The 21,874-nt window shown below is 41.8% G+C and overlaps 1 protein-coding gene across 1 annotated transcript in view; it reads left to right on the forward strand.

Annotated features, from left to right (window-relative positions):
- The first annotated feature begins 3,376 nt into the window (after positions 1-3,376).
- The window catches only part of TMEM156 (transmembrane protein 156), a 32,105-nt gene continuing 13,607 nt past the window's right edge, over positions 3,377-21,874 (forward strand). The window contains exons 1-5 of the mRNA XM_024209950.3: positions 3,377-3,476; positions 10,352-10,624; positions 13,165-13,422; positions 15,384-15,494; positions 19,939-20,037. Of these exons, the coding sequence (XP_024065718.2) occupies positions 3,377-3,476; positions 10,352-10,624; positions 13,165-13,422; positions 15,384-15,494; positions 19,939-20,037 (841 nt within the window). The remainder of the gene's footprint in view (positions 3,477-10,351; positions 10,625-13,164; positions 13,423-15,383; positions 15,495-19,938; positions 20,038-21,874) is intronic.

Genomic DNA, 21,874 nt, shown 5'->3' on the forward strand with positions numbered 1-21,874 from the left:
TGAGCGGCTCCGGCCCGGCCCCGGCCCTGGCCAAGCAGCGCCGGCCAGCGGCATCCCAGCTCGCAGCCGCCTCCTCCTGGGCTCCGGCTGCTGCTGCGCTGGGGAGAGTGGCGGGAGCCGGGAAAGTTGAACCCTGGGGAGGAGGCGGTCCCCTTACCATGCCTCCCTATTTTCCCGGACATGTTCGGCTTTTTGGAAATTCCTCCCGGACGGGGATTTGAGGACCAAAAAGCCGGACATGTCCGGGAAAAGCCAGACATATGGTAACCCTACCCTTGAGCACTCCAATCTTGCCAGCCAGGTAAACTTGCCTTTGTGATCGATCACAACAATATTCAAGTTACTGCCAGTCCTAAAGGACTGGTCACTTACCCCAGATCAATTGCACTTTAGATCTTACACCAAAGATAAAATGTGTAGCTAATCCTATAATTAACTACAGATTTATTAACTAAGAAAAAGAAATGAAAGTGAATTACAAGGTTAAAGCAAGTAACACACACACACACACACAAATGAGTTACAGTCTTAGGTTCCAAAAGGTGATAGAAGCTGCTATAATATGCAAGCTCTAAGTCCTCTAGGGTTAACCCAGGCCAAGCACTGGGGATCCCTTGCTTATGCTTAGATATCTTGCCCTCTCCAAGTCTAAGCAGCATAGTGATACAATTCCTTCTTGTCAGGGATTTTTATCCACTTCCCACAGAGTTCAAGCTGATGGGAGGAGTCCACCTGCATGTCTCTTCTTCATGGGTGTTGGGGAGGAGCAATCAACAAAGTCTTTGTTCTTTGATGTTTCACAATGGCTCATTTGGTTTATGTGGGCCTTCTTGGTGGGCAGGACCTAACACCTTCTGTAGAAGCCTGCATTTTACATTAGTTAATGCTTCTTTCCTGTTTGGTGAGGTACACAGTTACAGAGGTTTACAATGCACACACGCACCATAACTTTATAGTGGGGGGTACAGCTTTTATAAGTGAGTTTACTACATGCAGCATCCTACAAGCATATCATAAAGTCTAAACACTAAACACATTCATATAAACTTAACATCTATTTTAACACTAACACTCAGGTGATCCAGACTGGTTTCCAGCTATGTGTTCAGTTGAAGCCTAGGGACCTTGACATGAGCTGGCACCTGGTTGCCAGCGTCACAAAGGCCCATTCCCAGTGTGAGTAGGTGGTAGTGATTCACCCCAGACACCTCAGTAGCTCCATAAAGTGTCACAACTGGTTTGATACATTTTCATTTTGGTACCAAACAATGTTATCATCAGTCCATAAGGTCATCAATTTCTATGCAGCACTTAGAATCATAGAATATTAGGGTTGGAAGAGACCTCAGGAGGTCATCTAGTTCAATCCCCTGCTCCAGTCCCTTTGTGGCTAAGGCACACATCTCCCTTCAACCTCATCCTTGATGGAGCACTGATCAAGCTTCCTAGGTACACATAAGAGTCTACTTTTTCTATGACTTCACCTCTGCTGCATTTCAAGACTTTATATATTGTCTCTTTTCCAAGATAAAACCACTTTGTTTTGTTGGAATTTACTGTAAATCCAAGTCAACTACTGCTATTTTTCAAAAGTATCAAAGAGTATCATCATCAGTCAACAGGAATAATTAGAAGCATGGAAAAACTTTGATACAAAGAGGAATTGAAAAGCCTGGGATTGTTTGCATTAGAAAGAAGACAAATAAGAGGACACATGATAAAAAGCATGATAAAACGGGGAACCAGGGCCAATGGGAACTTTGGGGGAGGTACCCGCCAGTGAGGGCAGTGTGCGGAGCCGTCTGCCACCCCCTGCCCTCAAGGGCTGCAGGGACGTGTTGCCGGCTGCTTCCAGGAGTGGCGCGGGGTCAGGGCAGGCAGGCAGGGAGCCTGCACAGGCTGCCACCCCGGAGCCGCTCCAGGTAAGCGGCCCTGGGCTGGAGCCCGCACCCTGAACCTCTCCTGCACCCCGCACTCCAACCCCCTGCCCTGAGCCCCCTGCCGCACCCTGCCTGCACTCCAAACCCTGCCGCAACCTGCACCCCTCCTGCATCCCAATCTCCTGCCCTGAGCTCCCTGCTGCACCCCTCACTCCAATCCCCTGCCCTGAGCCCCCTGCTGCACCTCGCACCCCTCCTGCACCCCAACCCCATGCCCTGACCGCCCTCCTGCACTCCACACCCCCTCCTGCACCCCAACTCCCTTTCCTGAGCCACCTCATACATCCTGCACCCCTCCTCTGCCCCAACCCCTTGCCCTGAGCCCCTTCCTGCACACTGCACCCCCTCCCATACCCCAACCCCTTGCCCCAGCCCTACATTCATGGCCCTGCATGCAATTTCCCCACCCAGATGTGGCCCTCGGGCCAAAAAGTTTGCCCACCCCTGGCATAGAAGCATGTCCTCTGGAATGGTCATTGAAGCATGAAGGGGCATACAAGTGTTTAGCATACCTGACATGTAAATACCTTGCAATGCCGGCTACAACAGTGCCATGTGAATACCTGTTCGAACTTTCAGGTGACTCTAAGGGCTTGTCTTCACTACCCACCCGGATCGGCTGGTAGAAATTGATCTCTCAGGGATCGATCTATTGCATCTCGTCGGGACGCGATAATCGATCCCCGAATCGATGCGCGTACTCCACCAGCCCAGGTAGGAGTAAGCACCGTCGATGGGGGAGCCGCGGCGGTCGATTTGCTGCCGTCCTCACAGCAGGGTAAGTCGGATCAGATACGTCGAATTCAGCTACGCTATTGGCTGAACAAGAAGTAGGACTGAGAATTTGTAGGGTCTAAAGTTTTACATTGTTTTCTTTTTGAGTGCAGTTATGTAAACAAATAATAATTCTACATTTGATTGCACTACAGAATTTGTATGAGGTGAATTGAAAAATACTATTTATTTTATCTTTTTTACAGTTCAACTATTTGTAATAAAAATGATAATATAAAGTGAGCACTCTAAACTTTGCATTCTATGTTGTAATTGAAATCAATATATTTGAAAATGTAGAAGACATCCAAAAATATTTAAATAAATGGTATTCTATTACTGTTTAACAGTGCAATTTAAAACTGCGATTAATTGCAATTAATTTTTTTAATAGTTTGACAGCCCTAGTTTCTAGGCATGATTTACCTCTCACTTATACCATTTAATATTTATTGTATTCAGTGGCCTTACTCCTCATTTATGCTAGTGTAAGTAACCAGAGAAACTGGCTCTCTGAAACTCATGTAACAAAACATTTAACAAAAAAAAAAGGGCAAGTCTTGCTAGAAAAAGGAAATGAATAAGAAGTATTTTGCATAAGACCAACACGAAAACAGGAAGGAACTTCCTACCAGTATGCTAGATGAGAGCTCTTCAGTGACATGTGCTTGACTATGAGAAAAGCAGATCTCCTGAAATTATTAACAGCAATAATTATCATGTTCATTGTATGTTTGCCTGAATTTTTCAAAACCCATGAAGGTGAGTGATCCGCTTTAAAGAATGTGGGCTCTTCTTTATTTTAAGGTCAGATTGCAGTTAAAAAATTCACATGTACTTTCCCAGAGGAGCTGATTGTGATGCAATTTTCTTACTGATAGTAAACTTTACAAAATTTATATGAAATGCGTCACTTCAATTAGCTTTTTGTTTATAATAGTTAACTATATATATATTAATTATGAAGAATATTTGTCAAACAGTTACATATACCAGAATCAAAAATATTGTAGGTATTTTCATTTAATTTATGTTGTACTTCTTGGCTTTGGCGGGGGTTTTCTACAGAAGGTAATTGCTTGTTAGAATTATAACTATTTTGAACTTCTTGCACCCAAAGGCACAAAAATGTTTGTAACATTATTGTATTATACTTTCATTCAAAGAACATGAAAAATAGTTAATCCCGTTGAAGATATCAAAGTAGTATGTATGTATGGTGAACTGAAACAAAATAGTGCAGAATGGGTAGAACTGAGTGAAATCAATCTCTTAATATGAATTCCAAATATAATTTGGTTATAGAAGTCAATACTGAGATTTGGGAGAATGAGAAAATGTATGAATAAAACATATATTTATTGTTATACCTTCATTTAAAAATCCATAGATAGGCTAACAATAATTTATAGGGTTTTTTCTTCTGTATTCCAAAGTAGGACTTTGAGGATAAAAACATAACAAGAAAGGTGTCCATCTGATAAAGATGGTTCATTTTCCTGAAAGGCTTTATGTTAATTTTTAATGAAAAGTGATATTCAGTAAAAACTCTGAAAGCTTAAAATATATGCAAGTTAGGAAAGTTAATTTAATTTGAATTTATATTTTCATTTACCAAGCAAGAATTAAATTGATTCTAACTCAAGCATAAGGATAACAATCTGTAGCTTACAAAAAGATACTCCTGAGGGAATTCTGTGCCAAAAAATTAAAAATTCTGCACATAATATTTTAAAATTCTCCAAAATTCTGCAAATTTTATTGGTCAATAAATAAATGTGGAGGCTCCAGCATGGCAGTGGGGAGCACAGGCCACTGACTGCACAGAGGTGGAAGATCACCCTGCAGCCCCCACCCCGGGACATGGACTCAGTGGTGAGGCTGCACCCGACCCTGACACAGTGCAAGGCCCAGACTTGCCACTCCATGTAGACAGGCAGGCTCAGCCCAGCAGGATCCAAGTGTGGAAGGGCTTAGTGTGGGGAGATCCAGGCGTGGGGTGATAAGGGCTCTGTGTGGGGCAATCTGGGTGCAGGCAGCTTGGTGGGGGTGTCCGGGTACAGGGGGGGGATCTGGATGAACAGGCTTATTGGGGGTGGGGTTCTGGGTGCAGAGGCAATGGGACTCTGCAGGAGCGGTCCAGGTGAAGGTGGTTAGGGCTCAGCAGAGGGGTGGGAGTCTGGGTATGGAGGGCTCAGTGTGGGATCTGGGTGCTGGCTTGGTGGGGCTCAGTGGGGTGGGGGTCTAGGTCCGGGGAGCTAATAATCAGGGTGGTCCAGGTGCAGGTGAGGTAGGGCTTGTGGGGGTTCATATGTCTGTGGGGGCAGTCTGGGTGCATGAGTGGGGTCCAGATGCAGGGAGGTGGGGCTCAGCAGGGGTCTCTGGGTGCAGGGGGGCTCCAGCAGAGGGTGAGGCTTGTTGGGGTGTGGGTTTGGGTTCAGGGGGCTCAGTGTGGGGGGGTTCTGGGTAGCAGCGCATGACCAGTTTTGCGGCTTCGCTTTGTTTGCCCCATCAGAAAGTCATTTTTCTGTGGGGAAGCAAAGAAATCTGCGGGACACATGAATTCTGCACATACGCAGTGGCACAGAATTCCCCCAGGAATAAAAATGACAAGATCAGTGGGATGTTTTAAGTTTTCAGATATTGTAGAAGGTGTAAACAAAGTTTACAGATTGCCATACCTAATGTTTTACCTCCATGTAAAAGTGGCAAAAGTGCTAAGTAGTAATCAAATTGTTTAACAGATTGCATGAATATACAGTGATGACATAAATGTTACTACAAGAGAACATGTTGACATTACTGTCAGTACCATGTAATATCTGTTATTTCTAGTTGATTTTTGCATATATAGTTCCTGTTTGATAACACTGCATGGTATAACTGATGCAACCTCAACATATTTGTCATTTTGTACCTGCTGAATTTTAACTACAGTGTCGGTAAAATTAGAAAGCGCAGTTCTGCCTTAAGTTCTGCACTGAGGGTTTCAGAGGACTTAGAGCAAAGTATATGAGAAGCAGAATTCACCACGAAACTCTATCTAGCAATTTTAAAACTAGGTGCCCCATGTTATCTGGATGCTCTCTAAACTATGTAACAAATTATGAGCTTATGTAAGAGGGTGTAAGTACACTGGAATTACCAGCCTAGAATACACCATCTTAGAATTTGGCCCTGTGTGTGTCCTCAGAGCTGCATGGGCATTGTTAGTTAAAAATCTTCTTTAGGAGACTGCTCTTGTTCTGAGTTTTATTACAAACCTGAATCATGCCGATGTTTGCCGAGGTTCAGCTGAACTTCTAGCAATTTCAAATTAAGTGTTAAGGTACAGAAATACTCAGTTAAAGCACTCAAACAACCTTAACTTTGCTATATAGTGATACCCTGAGGAGGGAGGGGGGAAACAAGAAAAACAGTCTGTGTCTTTAAAATCAGTTTAATCTAATCTGGGACAAGGACTAATATGGCCACAAAGACTAATAGGCATCATTCATAATGGTAAGCTATTGAATGACATCACTACATGGCAGAATGAAGGCTGTTTGAGTGCCTTAATTGTCTGTTTCCATATCTTACATGTTTGGATTTCTTTTAGTTTAACTTTAACTCTGAATTTCCTGGATCTACAATGCTTGTTTTGATGATAATCACAACATGCATGTAATATATTTACCCTAACTTACTGATATGTGTTCTCAACCTTAACTCCACCTTAATGTAGTTGTGTGTCTGAGACAGTGGATCCTTGTTTCCTTAACTACAGTATATTTCACTATCTCAAGAAAGCATTATGAACTAAAAGGCATATCCTGTCACCACCCTTTTGTGGAAATGCAAGATCTATAAATAAAGCAGCAATACTGGTGCAGTTCTGCTGCAAAGCAGGGGGTCAGTTAGGTTGTGGACTGGCAGTGCAGGAGACAAAAGGCAAACTCCATGAGAGTGTGTATGTGGGGGGGGGGGGGGGGTACGACAGCAGAGACAGGTGGGGGCACATGTTACAACCTTGCCCACTGTATGGTTACCAGTCTGTTGCAAGTGGACCCCATCGGTGGGTCCTGTGTGCTTCCAAGCTGAATGGATCTTGGTAGAGTCTAGTAATTGTTTCTCAGCTTAACCCGTGTAGTTTAGCCCCTTCATGGACTATGTGGGAAGCGAACAAGGCACAGTGGCAGAACTGAGTGAAATTTTGAATTTCCATCTGTGGTAAATTCTGACATTTCAACATTTGTTTTTGTCCCTAAAGAGGATGAAAAGTTGAAATTTAGAAACTTTTCATGGAATGGAAAATCTGAAAAATTTAAATGAACAAATGTCTAAACATTTCATTTTGACATTTTAAATCAAAACAAAATATTTCAACACTCCCACAATTGAAATGTTTCATTTTGATTTGTTGAAATTATCCCAAATGCTTCATTTCAAAATTAACCTGTATTTTCTTATGGTAGCACATTGTATTATGGGAGGTATAGCACAGCAGGGAGCCTGGCCCAAAGGGAGAATAGGGACATCAAGGTCCCAAACATCTCCCACAATGCACCCAAAGTCATGTGACCACACCTCTCAGTCACAATGAAATCAGCATGTTGCCTTATGGGAGAGATGGTCCTCTAGGGGGCCCAGTCCATAGGAGAGAATAGGGACCAGAACAACAGTTCCCATATGATAATGCTACATAATATGAAAATACAGTTTAATGTTTTGTTGAACTTATTCAAAATGAAAGCCAACCCAAAATGATATATTTAATGTCAAGTTTCTTGATGGAAAATTGAAAATTTTCAGCAAAATCAAAGTTTTCCTGAAGAAAATTTCAGTGTTGCACAAACTGCATTTTCCATTGGAAAATAATTTTGATGGAAAATTCCTGAACAACTCCAAACATAGGCTTAGCAAAGGAACTTCTTAACCACAGAAACTTTACTCTTAAAGCAGCAGAGGGCTTAGAGATCTTAGAAAACAAAACAGGAGTCCTGAGCAGAGGTGAAAGTAAGCCAGTCCGGTCCGGCGTACCGGCAAGAGCCAGTTCACAGCCAACTGTACCGGCAGGGGGCTGCTTCCCCAGGCTGGCAATTTAAAAGGGCCCTGGGCTCCTGGGCAGCAGCGGCTGGGAGCCCCGGGCCCTTTAAATCGCCGCCAGAGCCCCGCTGCCGGAGCTCCGGGGTCGCAGCAGCAGCCGGGAGTCCTGGAGCTATGGCGGCGATTTAAAGGGCCTGGGGCTCCCGGCCGCTGCTACTGCAGTGGAGTCCCGGGCCCTTTAAATCGCCACCAGAGCCCCGGGGCTCCTGGCTGCCGCTGCAGCTACCGCTACCATGGGGCTCCGGCAGTGATATAAAGGGCCTAAGGCTCCCAGCAGCCGCTACTGCAACCAGAGCTTTGGGCCCTTTAAATCTCGATTTAAAGGGCCTGGGGATTTAAAGCCCCCCTCCTTCCGGTTGAGGCCCCGCCCCTTCTGGTTGAGGCCCCGACCCCATACTCAGGACCCTGGCCCTGCGTACCGGTAAGTCCTTTAAGTTACTTTCACCCCTGGTCCTGAGACACACCCTCCCTTGGTCTGACTTCACCTCTTCTCGTGAATCAAAAGGTTGTCAGTGATTTAAGTTAGGGAGAGTCTCTCCTGCTCTCACTTGCCTGCCAGTCCTTTTTATGTGGTGATGGTTGCTCTCCCTCCCCTGCACACAGCAGCTCCTGCTCTTATGTAGGCCTCTGTCTCTCTTCCATGTACTCCACTAGGGACCACCAATTTCCCTCCAGTCATGCCCACCACTTTTGAGGAAAGTCAATTGTTCCGGGGGATGGGTTGGTAGTTAAGAAACACATATGGTGATTCTAATCTTGATGGCTTCTCAGTGATAGTGTTTCAGTGAGGTATCAAGCCTCTTCCCCAAGTAGAGCAGCTGCCTGGAATACATAAGAGGCTGCCTTCAGGTAAGTTTAGTTATATGTTCAGCACATAGTACAAAATGGAATTCATAATTTGATACAGAGATATCTCACTCTGATATAGCACACACAGTAGCTCCACAAACTACATGGACAGAATACCTTTGTAAAAGATGTGTAGCAATAAGTAGCCATTTATAGCTTGAAAGCTGCAGTAATAACTTTGAGGTGGCTGCATCAGTGCTCCGCATCCTAGCTCCAGGATGGGAAGGAAAATTTAATTTCCTCCCCCTACACATTCTGACATAGATCATCCGCACAAAGAATATTTACTAGGAGTTTACTTGGGCAGACAATAAGAATTTGTCTCCAAGGGTCCACATCTCTCTCACTGTGCAATTGAGGAGAGATTATGGACATTTAGAAGACAACCTTCAATTTGCCTAAAGAAGGATCAGGCCCTAAATTCTGTATTTTTAAATGTTCTTTATAGTATTAGAACAAATCCTTCTCTTATATTTTACGTGCATAATATGGTATTTTAGAAATCACTGCAGTTTTTGTTTTTATGACATATTTATTACTCTCCAATCTACTGTCACTAAAGAAGAGAAGGTAATTGACTTTGCATTTACTGTAGGATGTCATTTCTTTATCCTGTCTGAAATTTTTCACTAAATTGATTCTGAGGCTAGTCCCCCTGGATGCTAGCACAGATGGCCTATTGCAACTGTCAGGCTACAATGAATGTTGGGCCAGTTAAGGGATGTATTTTCATCTCTATACATGAGAATTTATGACCATATAACTCCCATTAGTGCTAGTGGGAGTTAGATACTTAAAACCCTATTTCATGGAGATGAAAGTATATATCTAAATTGGAAGGTGAGCTACTGTAGTGTGGGTTCCCATATCATGAGCAGAAACAGAATGGTTATTTGGTTTCTTAAGAAGTTGGTGTTAGGTACCAGCATTTTTTGCTCTTTAATTATTTTCAGATTTTAAAAAATATTTTAAGACAAGTACAAGTTCAAATATAAAAGTGAGCTGTACAAAAAAGCCTTAATGGTTATTTAGTGTGGAAGAGAGTAGGAAAAAATAGGAGATTCATCCTCCTCCTTAATAATAAATAATAGAATATCTTTGTATCACTTGTCCAAGTTGAATCAATGCACACTAGCTAAAACCAAAGAATACCAAAAAGAAGGAAGTGAAATAGGAGATAAAATTGGTGGATGATTTTTGTGTTAGAGTACACAAAAGCTGTAGTGTGGAGGTTTCAGGTATATATAATCTTGCTTTATAAGAGCATTATCTTTGGAGACAGGTTTAAATTTGACTACAGCTGTTCTCCAACACAATCACAAAGACTTATTGTTACCATGTAGGTTTCTGAGCAAACTTCCCCTCTGAAAGTGTTAAGGGCTTCATCTTTTTTCAAATAGAATCAAATCCTAAGAGCTTTGGAAGAGGAATTTGTCCAGATACAATTATGAATGCAGGTTACAGAAGAGATTTAGTATTATTGAACAATAAAATCCAGTATATACGACGTGAGAGGCATTCTTCTTTCATGCTCTCCCATTATACAATATGTTCAATATGCTGCCAGAATTCGAGAGAAAGTATGTTTCACAGTAGCATGGTGAAAGGATATCTATCTTTATACTTACATGTACATATTTTACTATGTGCTTCCAGTATGACCATCCTTACAATATATAACTATCTTTCTTTTTGTTTTACAGCAAGCACTGTGATTATATCATGCATGGATGCTTGTTCATTAAATAATGTCACCTTTCCAGTCTGTGCTTTTAACAATTCTTCTGAAAGCTTCCTGCAACAAGGAAGTGAAAAACAGACTGTTTTTTTGAAGGTCTTTATAAATTACTCTGATTTTCAAAATACTCCAAGTATTTGCCAAGTCTCCAGGACTGAACTGCAACCATATATTTTAAATTCCACCTGTGAATCCGAGGATGATATGAATGTTGTTCACCAGGGATCAAGATCAGAAGGTAAAGAAAGAGAACAAAGGAAAAGAAGTGCTTAGTTTAGAGGTAGTTAATTACACTTGCATACGATTTTTTCATTTTTTTGCCAGTTAAACCATCATGAAAATGTGATAAGCTTTATACTGATTCCTTAATCATAAACTCCTGGAAAACTGTGTGAATATAGCTTCTTGGCCTTAGCAGCTTATTTTTGCATTGCTACAAAGTGCATAATTTGTGCAAAATTCTGCCCTCAGATACATAGGCAGTGTCATGAATGCAGAATTTATATTTAGAGCTAAATCCTGCCTTCTGTGTTGCGGCCTCATCAAAAGCCTATTGAAGTCAAAGGGAGTTTTTCCATTGACTTCCATGGGCTCTGTATCAGGCTCCTGGTGCAGAAAGGTGACGTTATGGGAAAGGGTATAGAAATCCTCTTTTCCTCCCTCTACCTATTCTAGCAGCCAGCCAGAATACATCCACTAATCCTTAACTGATATGTTTCTAAAAGTTTGCACCTGTCCATCCTTCCCATCTTCATACATTCTGCTTAAATCCTTAATTTGCCCCTAAAGGGCATCCTTCCTGTCATCAGTTTTCATGCAGAACTCCTTATTGATTTCAATGTGGAGCTCTACTATGGAATATAATTAATCAAAAGATAGTTTTCCTGTGGTGGAAGGGGACATTGAGAGAAAATATCTGAAGAATGGCTTTGAAGACAGGATAATAAAACAAATAATGATTAATAAGAGTAGACTGTAGTTAGCTCTATACAAGTGCATGGGTAGCAGAGAGCTAAAAGAATCAGTGTCAATATTTGCAATATTGAGGGTGCTTAGTTCCAGAGTGACATTGAATGATTCAAGTAGGACAAGACTGAAAAAGTCCTAGCCTCTTTCCAGCCATCCAGGGCAGAGCAGGGAAGTCAGAATCTACACCTTTTCAGAGAGGGTCTCATCCTCTCTCTCTGGCATGCACTTCTCTAGTGCTTCTGGAGATATTCTGGATTTTGCCCTCTCAACATGGGCTCCGCCTACTGTGACAAAGTTGGAATTTTCTGTAATATGTTTATGAATCCTAGGCATGCCTCAGTTCCCTCTGTATGTTGCATTGCTATCCAGTGGATACAAAAGTGTTAACACTGTTCCTGGAACAGTGCAGGAGGCAGAAGGTGTGTGTGTGTCACCTTGCTGTCTAGGGGGAATGAATACAATCATTAAAGAACTGGCTCAAACTGACCCAAATCAACAGAGGGTCCAGCAAGACAGAGAGATGTCCCAATTAACATGTAATAGCAGGAAACTCCAGCAGGCAGAACTTGGGAACTGAGCTGGAGAACAAGATGTCAGGTGACTGGATGAAGGGGGCTTTTTGGAGGAGCCCAGACTGGGAGAGACTAGAGGGGACAAGAGACGGAGCCAGAAATGGAGTCCATCACAGCTTCACTGGCTCATCATGGCACTCCTTTGACCAAGATTGGACTATGGCTTAATTTCTGCCTCTCTGTGCTGACCTAAGGACTTTCAGATTCTGTGTGCCAGATGACTACTAAATGGGTACCTTGTTTTCGAAAGGCTGCCTGTGTCACTGCAAACACTCACTGAAAGCACTGCGCCCTGAACGGGTACTGTACAAGCCTCCTGTAGGACCCTGGCTTGGCTGGATTCATTGCAGGGAGCCACGGAGAGAGATAGGGATTGCTGGTGCCGATGGCTCAGTTTTGGAGTCATGGAGGTCATTGGCCTTCCCCTGTGGAACTGTATGGGTCCTGGGGGCCTGGCCTACTAAAGGGGTCACTCCCAGGAGATTAGTTACAGGCTGGAGCATGGATCAGACTTTGTGATTCTGTGACACCTGCAAAAGCCAGAATAGGACCCCGAATGAGCAAGTGCCCAAGTCTAAGATATTGTTGTTATTTTCAAACTGCATGCATAAAAATGAATCCTCTAGCTTTTACAAATTAGTTCCCTGTACAGATTTGGAGAATAACCAAATAAGAAGTATATGGGACAAATTCTGCCCTCATATTCTCTTGTTGAACCCTATTGATTTTGACAGAGGTATATGGATGTTACTGAGGGGAAAACATGTTCTATATTGTTGACATGGACATGGTGGAAGCCCCATAGCTTGAATCACTTAAAATTGGACTGGGCAAAGCTCTGGAAAATATTCTGAAATGGCAAGGAGATGGGCTAGATAACCTAATAGGTCATGTCTAGCTCAAACCTCTATAACTTTCACATTTTTATTTTTAGTTTAGTGTTGGTCTGTGTTATCGCTGACAATGACAAATTCCAAAAAAACTTTTGCAGCTGGTAAATGAAGTCACTAATATTTACAAGGAAAACACATTTTGTATAGCAAAATCAATACAACTTAGATCCATTCTGAAGGCTTATTACATATCTTATTGTCCATTTTACTGCTAGTCAGTAATGATGAGTCTTACCGTCTATTTATAGGAATGGGGTTTAGTAGTGAGTTATGGTACTTTTATTTTGTAAGTACAATGTGCTACATAGCAGATCTTAATGTTTTTGATTTATTTGTAGTTCCAGAAGTGAGAGGATCATTAGATATGAAAGCAAAAAAAATTATTTCTTTCCATAAACATTTCAATTTCACTGTGGGTTATGTGAATGAAGAAAGTGAGGAATACAACATTTACTATATACTGGAAGTCCTCATTAGAAATTCTACAACCAGAAGAGGAAACACTACAGAAGAAAGCATAAATCACTCATGTATAGCAGCAATGACGGAAGACCAAAATGGCTGTATAAATATTTCACTGCAACTACAGCCTTATGTGGAAAGTAAGTTATGAAAAGGGAATCAGAGGGCAAATCAAACATGGAACTAATATGAATCTTACACTAAGGAAGGAAAATTTCCAATAGGCAACCATATGCAACTGTTTGAAAGTATCTCCCAAAAATTGAGTGCAATTTTGATCACCCTTTAGTGAAAGGCCACCTGAGTTGGACAACAAATGGTCTTTAGATAGTACCTTAAGGTAGATTTGCTGTATATTTTTGGAAACAACCCAAGAGCGCTAACATCTGTGCCTTTGATTAACCTTTTTTCTGGCTTATAGTTCAGAGATTGATTGAATTTGTGTTTAACAAGAATTGATTTTTCTTATTTTTATTAGTTTATTTTGCCAAAGTTTTTGGCACAGTCCTGCTCCCTTTGAAGTAAATGCCAAAATTCCTGTTGACTTCAATGGGAAAAAAGTCAGGCTGCAATGTCAGTGTCATGATGCAATGTTTCGCTTATATTCTAAGTCCAGTATGCTTCAGGGAGAAGTCTTAGTCCAGGTAGTGAAGACAGTCTCCTTGTGAAGACAATCTTTTTCCAGAGGATAGCCTGTCAACTCTTTAAATTTCTTCTGGTGCTGCATAGGCCTTTTAAGAGTCTTTTCTGTCTGATTGTCTGTCACACTCAATGTCATAGAACATTTGCCATTGGAAAATCGGTGAACTCAAGTATTGTTTATTATTTATTTATGTATTGAAAATTCTAGATTTTTAAGTAGGCTGTGTCTTCTCTAGGGAAAAATAGGTGTGTTCTTCACTCGAATTAGCTAACTCAAATTAACTAATTTGAGGTAAAATCCTAGTGAAGATAAGGCAATTTGCAGTTTTCACACAATTAAGTAGGTTGAGTTGAAGTCTAGGCTGCCTCATAGTCTTTCACTCGATCTACTAACTTGTGTTAAAGCTACAGTCTGTTAGGTCCTCACTAGAACTTTACCTCAAGTTAATTAACTCGAGAACATTTTTTTCCCTTAGAAAGACAAGGTCTAAAGTTTGGGAGGTGTCCAGAGCATCAGGGAAATAAAAATCAATAAATATAGGGTAGCCAGGTGGGGAAGAGCCATAAAAATCTGGCCTTTGGAAGGGGAACACATAGGTAACTGCATAAGGCTGCCTCTCAGGGGCAGCTTATCCATGAGAATTGGGAGCTACCAAATGGAACCATCTTGTTACTTACTGGGTTCCTCTGTGGTTTCTCAGTTGTAACTAAGTAGGGGACCCAGAGGAAGTTAATACAGCTCTAAACGATATTAGCTACTGAAGAGATTTCCATGTGGAACTCGTGGGTTTCTGCAGCAGATATTTCCACAGAGAACAGCCTCCTTCCCATGCTTGCCCTGCCCCCAAGATGCTTTCTCTCAATAGAGCCCTAATAGATGGGATTTCCCAGGAGGTGGTCTTGGAAGTGGCACTCTTCTCCCTTTTTGCATAAGCAAGAAGATTTCCATAAGCACCATGTTCCTCCCTCTTATGCATATGCAGTTGGACTATCTGGTTGTGGACACAAGAACAGGTGTACATTGTACGCTGCGCATGTTCCTTCTATTTCTCATCAAAACATATGCCCCTTTTTTGTTTATATCACACCCCCATGTAGATGTTGATTTTTGCAGTATCTTCTCATTGACAGAGTCACATATAATTTATACATGAGTTGTTAATTCCCATATTTTACTTAACTATCTCAGACATGCACTGTGATACATCCAGATGAAGATGAAACTTAATTCCAGACAACCCTACTGCAACCATGAAACTTAATTCCAGACAACCCTCCTTCTGAACAGCAGGGGAGGGAAGAGAGAGGCAAAGGTGTTTTGTCTTTTCTTTTAAATTTGTAAGCCACTGAGATACCCTGGTGATGGGTATGGTATAGATATCTAGATAGAATGATGGATGACAGAAAAATAATTATGTATTGCTTTATTTTATCTCTTCTCTATTTTATTTTATAACAGATACAATGTGTATACCGAAGATCATTTGGCTTGTTCTGATTCCATTTGTTTTTGTGCTTACTGTCATTACTGTTACCTACAAAGTATTCCAAGAAAATAAAAAACACTTCCGTAAGTAATGAAGGGTGAAGCTATATAAATTTAAATTCCTATAATTTTTAAAATGTACATTCAGCTTTGCAATAGACTACGCCCTTATTTATTAAAGCAGTTTAAAGAATTATGTTTTAGTTGTAATATGTGATACAATTAAAATAATTGCAGATGGGGGATTAGAAGGCTCAGCAGATTGATAATGTAATCTTTCCCCACTGGATCACAGGTTCAAATCCAGCACAGGTTGGCAGTGACTGAAATATGTTAGCAACTGACTGATGCCTGGTAGCCTATGTGAAATGAGCTGATGGTTCGAGTCCAGTTCTCGGAGATAGGAAACCACAATTAATGCCTTTGTTCAGAGTCTCAACAGAAGAGCCAAAGACTGAATAGGCATAGAAATTGAAATATCCTCTTGCTCCTAAAGATGATCCCTGAAGGTTAGGATTGAGGCAAATTAGGTAGATATGATGAAGCATTCACGGCAGCTGCCTGTTCTGAAGACTGATAATCCAAATTCAGCCCTGGTGCAGTGACACAGAGGTCAACTGCGTTGCACTTGCTTACACTGAAGCTGAATTTGGACCAGACGGCACTTGTTCAGTGCTGTTAATTCAGCACCATGTATGCATTTTGAGTATTTAAAAAAGCATTTACTGTGCTACAGAAGAGTTTGTCTTGAGTTCAATGACCAAAATAATTTTCTAAACAGTATCTTCAACACTACTAGCTAAATACTGGCTGCTCCCAAGTGAGATCAGTTAGAGTAGAGGCTACATAGGGAACTACCTCCCGCCTAGAAAGCCAGCACTCCATTGAGAACTAGACTTCTGGGCAACTGACATAATGCCTGCACCCAGCAACACTCTTCTGTACTGAAGGAGTGTTGCCAGCTGGCCTTTGCTTTCTGTGTGACTACCAGAACTCTGAGACCAGTAGATGCGGAGGGGAGAACATACTGCTCCTTTCACCAGCATGTAAGGAGAGTTAGTAAGCAAGCTTCCACCACACAGTGCTCACTAAGGCATCTGTCCAGAGCATCCAGGTTGCCTCCGAGAACTAGCACTCAGTTGTTACAGCTTTGTACTCTCCCAGTGCTCCAGAACTGAGCAAAGCCAGAATTTTTTATTACTCATATGGCTAAAATGATATCACTTATGTGCCTTTAGCCATCCTAACTCTGTGCACTGTCAGCCATTTCTGTAATAAAGGTACACTGTAGGATTCTGGCTTTAATCATAATTGAACAAGAGGAAGAAAACTAAATGCATGGAAAATGTTTCTATTTAAAGGAATCTGAAAGATTATTTAAATGAATAAGCACTAGAGTTGTCTAAGATCCTAAATCTGAAGCAGAATACATGGATGAATTTACAAATAAAAAAAAGAATATATTTTAAACTATATCATTAGAAAATTATTTTATCTTTTTATTTCTTGCCAGAACCTGAGTCAGAGGTTTTTTACATTCTTTGTTTAAAATACCAAAAAAAAAAAAAAAAAAAAAAAATACAACACATAGCCCTGAACTCATGTCCTAGCAGGTAAACTAAAACTATTATATCTTGTAGTTTAATATTAAAAATATTTTAATAGTAATTTTAAGATTACCTATGCATTTTAAGGATTTAAGAGTAAGATTTTATAGCCTTTGGATCATAACCTGTGATGGTAATGCATAAATTTCTAAGGTAATTAAACAATTTTTTTGTATTTATTCTTAAACAACTCATTCCATCTTCAATTATGAGTTTCTCAGCATTTTCAAGGACATAATCAGTGAAGAAAAATATTATTTAAATTTTCAAGCTTCTAAGCTTCCAATTACTGATTTGATTCTCGAATTATAATTTCTATTAATTGATAATTATTTTAATTAGTTAAATGTAGAATGTTATATTTCATAAAAGCCCACACTAAAAGAATGTTAAGGTTGCAAAGTCAACCACACAAAAGTTAGAAAATGCCAGAATTTAAGATTGCCTCTCCAATCTGAATTCCACCCCCTTGTGCATATGCGTTATTATACAGTCTTTAATTACATACTAGATGATTGGTGCTCCCCCTAGTATGGGGGGGGCACCAGATAAAGGGGAGGACATGTGACCTCTCCAACCCATGTTACCTGGGGGGGTGGAGGGCTTTGTCCTCCTGCTGCGCCAGCTCCCCCCTGGCATGTTCAGCTGCTCACAGCCCGACCCTGGAGTCACTCCCAGATGCTGCCTGGTGCAATACAGCAGCTGCCTGGGAGAGTGCCTGGCTGCGGCGGCAGCAGGCTGCCTCCCACCCGGGCTTGGCTTCACGGACAGCGGCTGCGTGAGTCAGAGCCTCCCCACTGCCCCCCAGCATGCTCAGAGTCGGCTCCTGTCCCCAGAAACTGAGCCTGGGCAGGGAGGGGTGGCAGCGGCAGCCTGTTACCTCCCCAGGCTTGACTTCTGGGGACAGGAGTTGACTCTGAGCATGCAGGGGAGGGGAAGGGGTGGGCCCTCCGACTCACTTGGCCACTGTCCCCAGAAGCTGAGCCTGGGCGGGGGGCAGCCTGCTGCTGCTGCTGCAGCCAGGTGCGCTCCCAGTCAGGCACTGTGCTGCACCAGGCAGCGTGCTTGGAAGAGGCTCTGGCCCTGCCCCTTCCTCTCCCCACCTGGGCCGGCTGCTGGAGGGGCACTTGACCCCTCGTGTCCCTCCCAGGAGTCGCCTCAAAGCCTCATTCAGTGCACAGGATGGACAGTGCTCAGGGAATGAGCAACTGTTCAATATTTTTATCCTCATAATTCAGTTAGTAGCTCTTGCCTTATTACTGTATACCATTCAAAGCATGCAATTAATACAGAAGTATTCATTTCCTTCTAGGCTTTTCTAGGGTTCTCCTCACCATAATATTTAAGTGTCTCACAAACATTACAGAATTTATCTCCAACGTGAGATTGAGAGCATTAGTATTCCCATTTTATGGATGGGGAAATTGAGATGAAGATTTGCCTGAGGCCACAAATGAATCAGTGGCAAAGCCAGGATTAAAAATCAGGACTTCTGGCCCTCAACCTTCCAGTCATTCCTCCAGACTGCCCTACTGCTGTGCATCCATAGCTCCCATTGACTTTAGTTGCTGTTATGAGTGCTCAGCACTTCTGCATATCAAATCTTACATGTCTTTAATTGGAGTTTCAGAAAATGTGGAACATACAATTAGAAGCTATCTGCCAAAATTTTGGCTTTAGTGCTTTTGGTATCATATAGGAATACTGCAGCAAAGGCAGAGATAGAACTGAACTTATCTTGACTTGAAGACAATCCTTTCTGTATTCTCTTTGCCTTCCTTTCTACATACCTTCAAATGGGGCAGGGCTCATACAAACAGCTTAATCCACTATACAATCCTGATTCTCCCATTTTTCTACTTTGGAGTGCTTGAATTTGCAACCTAAACAAGGTTAATTTAATTGTGGATATAATTCCCTAGGGTTTTTTAAAAGGTAAAACCAAATTCTATTAGAGAACTGTAACAACCATCCATAATCAGGGCCGGCTCCAGCCGGCCAGCCACCCTAAAAAAAAAAAAAAAAAAGCCGCGATCGGCGGCGGCAGTTCAGCAGCAGGTCCTTCGCTCCTAGAGGGAGTGAGGGACCTGCCGCCCCCGAATTGCCGCAGGTGCCGCCCCTCTCCCTTGGCCGCCCCAAGCATCTGCTTGTTAAGCTGGTGCCTGGAGCCGGCCCTGTCCATAACACTTCATTGGTAGGGTTGAACTCTGAATCATCAGCATTGCAATATAGTTTTACTACAGAACTAACCACATCAGCCTATATCAAGAGCAGGCTTTTGTCCTGATGGGGCATAGGGGAGAATGATTGCTAAGATCAGGTGTTGGATCCAAAAGGTGGTCAAGGGTAGCTCTGCCCAGTTCTCTCTCTCTCCATTTCCCCCTGGGAGGGGTGTGTGTGGTTCCTTCTCCATGTGGTGCTCTCATAGAAGAGGACAGGTTGCTGGGTCCATGAGGAGGGAATGTTAGGGGGAAGCTCAGCCTGACTCCTTCTCTTTCTGCTCCCAGACAGACTGTCTGCCCCCAGAACTCCCAGTGCAATATGTGATGCTTCTGCTTTAGCAGTGGTTTGGGCCTGCCCTTAGATTAGACTATTCATGTTCAGTTAATATTTTGGGAGGCTTCCAAAGTTATCCTGAGGTACATAAGTGTCTGAAAGGAAAAGATAATTTTCAAAACCCAAACCTGAATGGAATTTCACTGGACAATGAAAAATCTGGCACCAAGGTTTTCTCTTGGCCCAATTTCCCAGTCTTGCTGTAAACGATGAAGGCATTAAAGCAACTTAAAAAAAGTCACAAGGCTCTTTTATAATGGAAAGTGTTAGGCAACCTAAATATAGGGGTTGCTATGAGCTCCCCGGTAATGAGAAATATATATGTAATGATACAGCTGAAGATAAACTATTTTTGTTTTAATCAGATAGCAAATATAGAGCAACGGCAGCTTCTGTTATCCAACAAAAAGACAGCAAAAGCTCAAAAGAATCTACACCTACTAATGTTATTCAGCTCCTTTCAGGTGAGTAATATATAAGCAAAATAAAAACCTAACGAATTCTGAAACAAAGAGAGGGGCCAAGAAAGACCTTCTAAGACATCCTGTCTTAATCCCTATATTTTGTAGAATTCTCACTACATCTTTCACAATGTCTCTTCTGTCCTGCTCTAGGACCTCAGCAACGATGGTACCGTGACCACTTCTCTTGTTAATCTTCTCCCTTACTCAGCTATGCTCATTGAAGTCAATGGGATTTTTGCCGTTGGCTTCAAAGAAAGCAGGAAGAACATAGCCATAGTTAAGCATGTTTTCCTAATATGTAGTCTAAACACTTCTTTCCTTTGTTTCAAACCATTTTTCCTTGTTCTGCCATCTCCTGAGACTATGAATAACTCCCTTTATGTATTTTGTTTAACTTGTACAATTTAACAGACTGTAATAATATCCCTCCTGAATCACCTCTTTCTTAGATGATAAATATTTAGCTATCTCAGGTTTCCTCATATATTCTAATCCTAGTATGTTGCCCCGTTATTTATTTTTTTCTAGATTTTGTATCTCCTTCTGAAACTGGGGGTAATTGAAACACACATTTGTTTTACATGTTAGCATTCTATGTATAAATCTAAAAAGACCATAACTTTGTTTAACCACTGCATTGCACTGAATGCTCTTATTTAGGCCCAGATCCTCAGATTTCAATAAGAGTTAGGTGCCTAAATTCCTTTGAGGATCTGGGCCTTAGCATCTTACTTCTGCCCATAGGTCTTTCATGGATTTGCTGCTTTCTAATTAGCAGCCTCCAATTTGTATTTTTGCTGTTTATTTCCTATACCTGTCTTATTGTTCAGTGTTTGTACAGCACCTAACACAATAGGATCCTGGTCTAGCACAGGGTTTCCTAGATGCTATGATAAATAATTATAATACCTAGCAGTATTGCCTTACATTTGTTAGCACCGAATTGCAAGCCTGTTTGGCAAGAAGCAGGAGATGACTTAAGGTTGGGGAACTGTTCCCTCCTATGCAGGGAATTGGTTTTGGGGAGGGGAATAACACAGCCCTGACTCACCCAATGTACAGGAGCTGGTTCAGGAACAGGAATGCGGGAATTTGTTCTTGCATGAAAGCAGATTGAGAAGATGAGAAGACATAATCCATTCGAGTGAATGTCCTCACATGCAGGGGCCTGTAAAGAGGCAAAAGGGGAGGGGAACGGGGCATTATAATCACTTTGTTACCAGTACTGCTGTTACAGCAGTTTAGGACTATGATGTTAGCACTGAAAGCTAGAGTCACAAGCCTCTAGTGTTTGTAATGAAATCCGGCAGAAAGAAATCAATGTGAGTGGGCAGGCCAGGTACATAACCTTGCTACAAGAAATTAAAAAGCAATTGTATGGCAGGGATAGCGTGGATTGTCTACAAAGAGAGGAAGTCATCTGTATAAAAGCAGAACTTGTGTCATCCCTTGACTGACAAGCACTCTGTTCTCAGCTCAGAACAAATTAAATGGGCTAGCAAACAAATGAATCCCCATGTCATGTGGAAATAACTCTGGGTCAAATCCTGCAGCCTTCTGAATCACCATAGAAGGCCTTATACACTGGTGTGACTTACTGTGAGGCATATCCTAGGCATGGAAAGGCCACACAGGGTGACTCTACTCTTCTTTTGTGCCATTGCACTGGAGTTCGGAGCATACCTGTAAAATGTCCCTCAAGTCACGTGAAGGCGTACAGTTTAGTTCCAAAGTTATCTCCTTCCCACATAAAGATGGCATTCACTCACTTTTATTGTTGAAAATTATTTATATCAGAAAAAAAGAACTGTGAAACTGAGGTTATAGAAAGACTTAT

The sequence above is a fragment of the Terrapene carolina genome, unplaced genomic scaffold (assembly GCF_002925995.2).
Source record: "Terrapene carolina triunguis isolate 2854851 unplaced genomic scaffold, T_m_triunguis-2.0 Scaffold66, whole genome shotgun sequence".
NCBI classification, from domain to species: domain Eukaryota; kingdom Metazoa; phylum Chordata; order Testudines; family Emydidae; genus Terrapene; species Terrapene triunguis.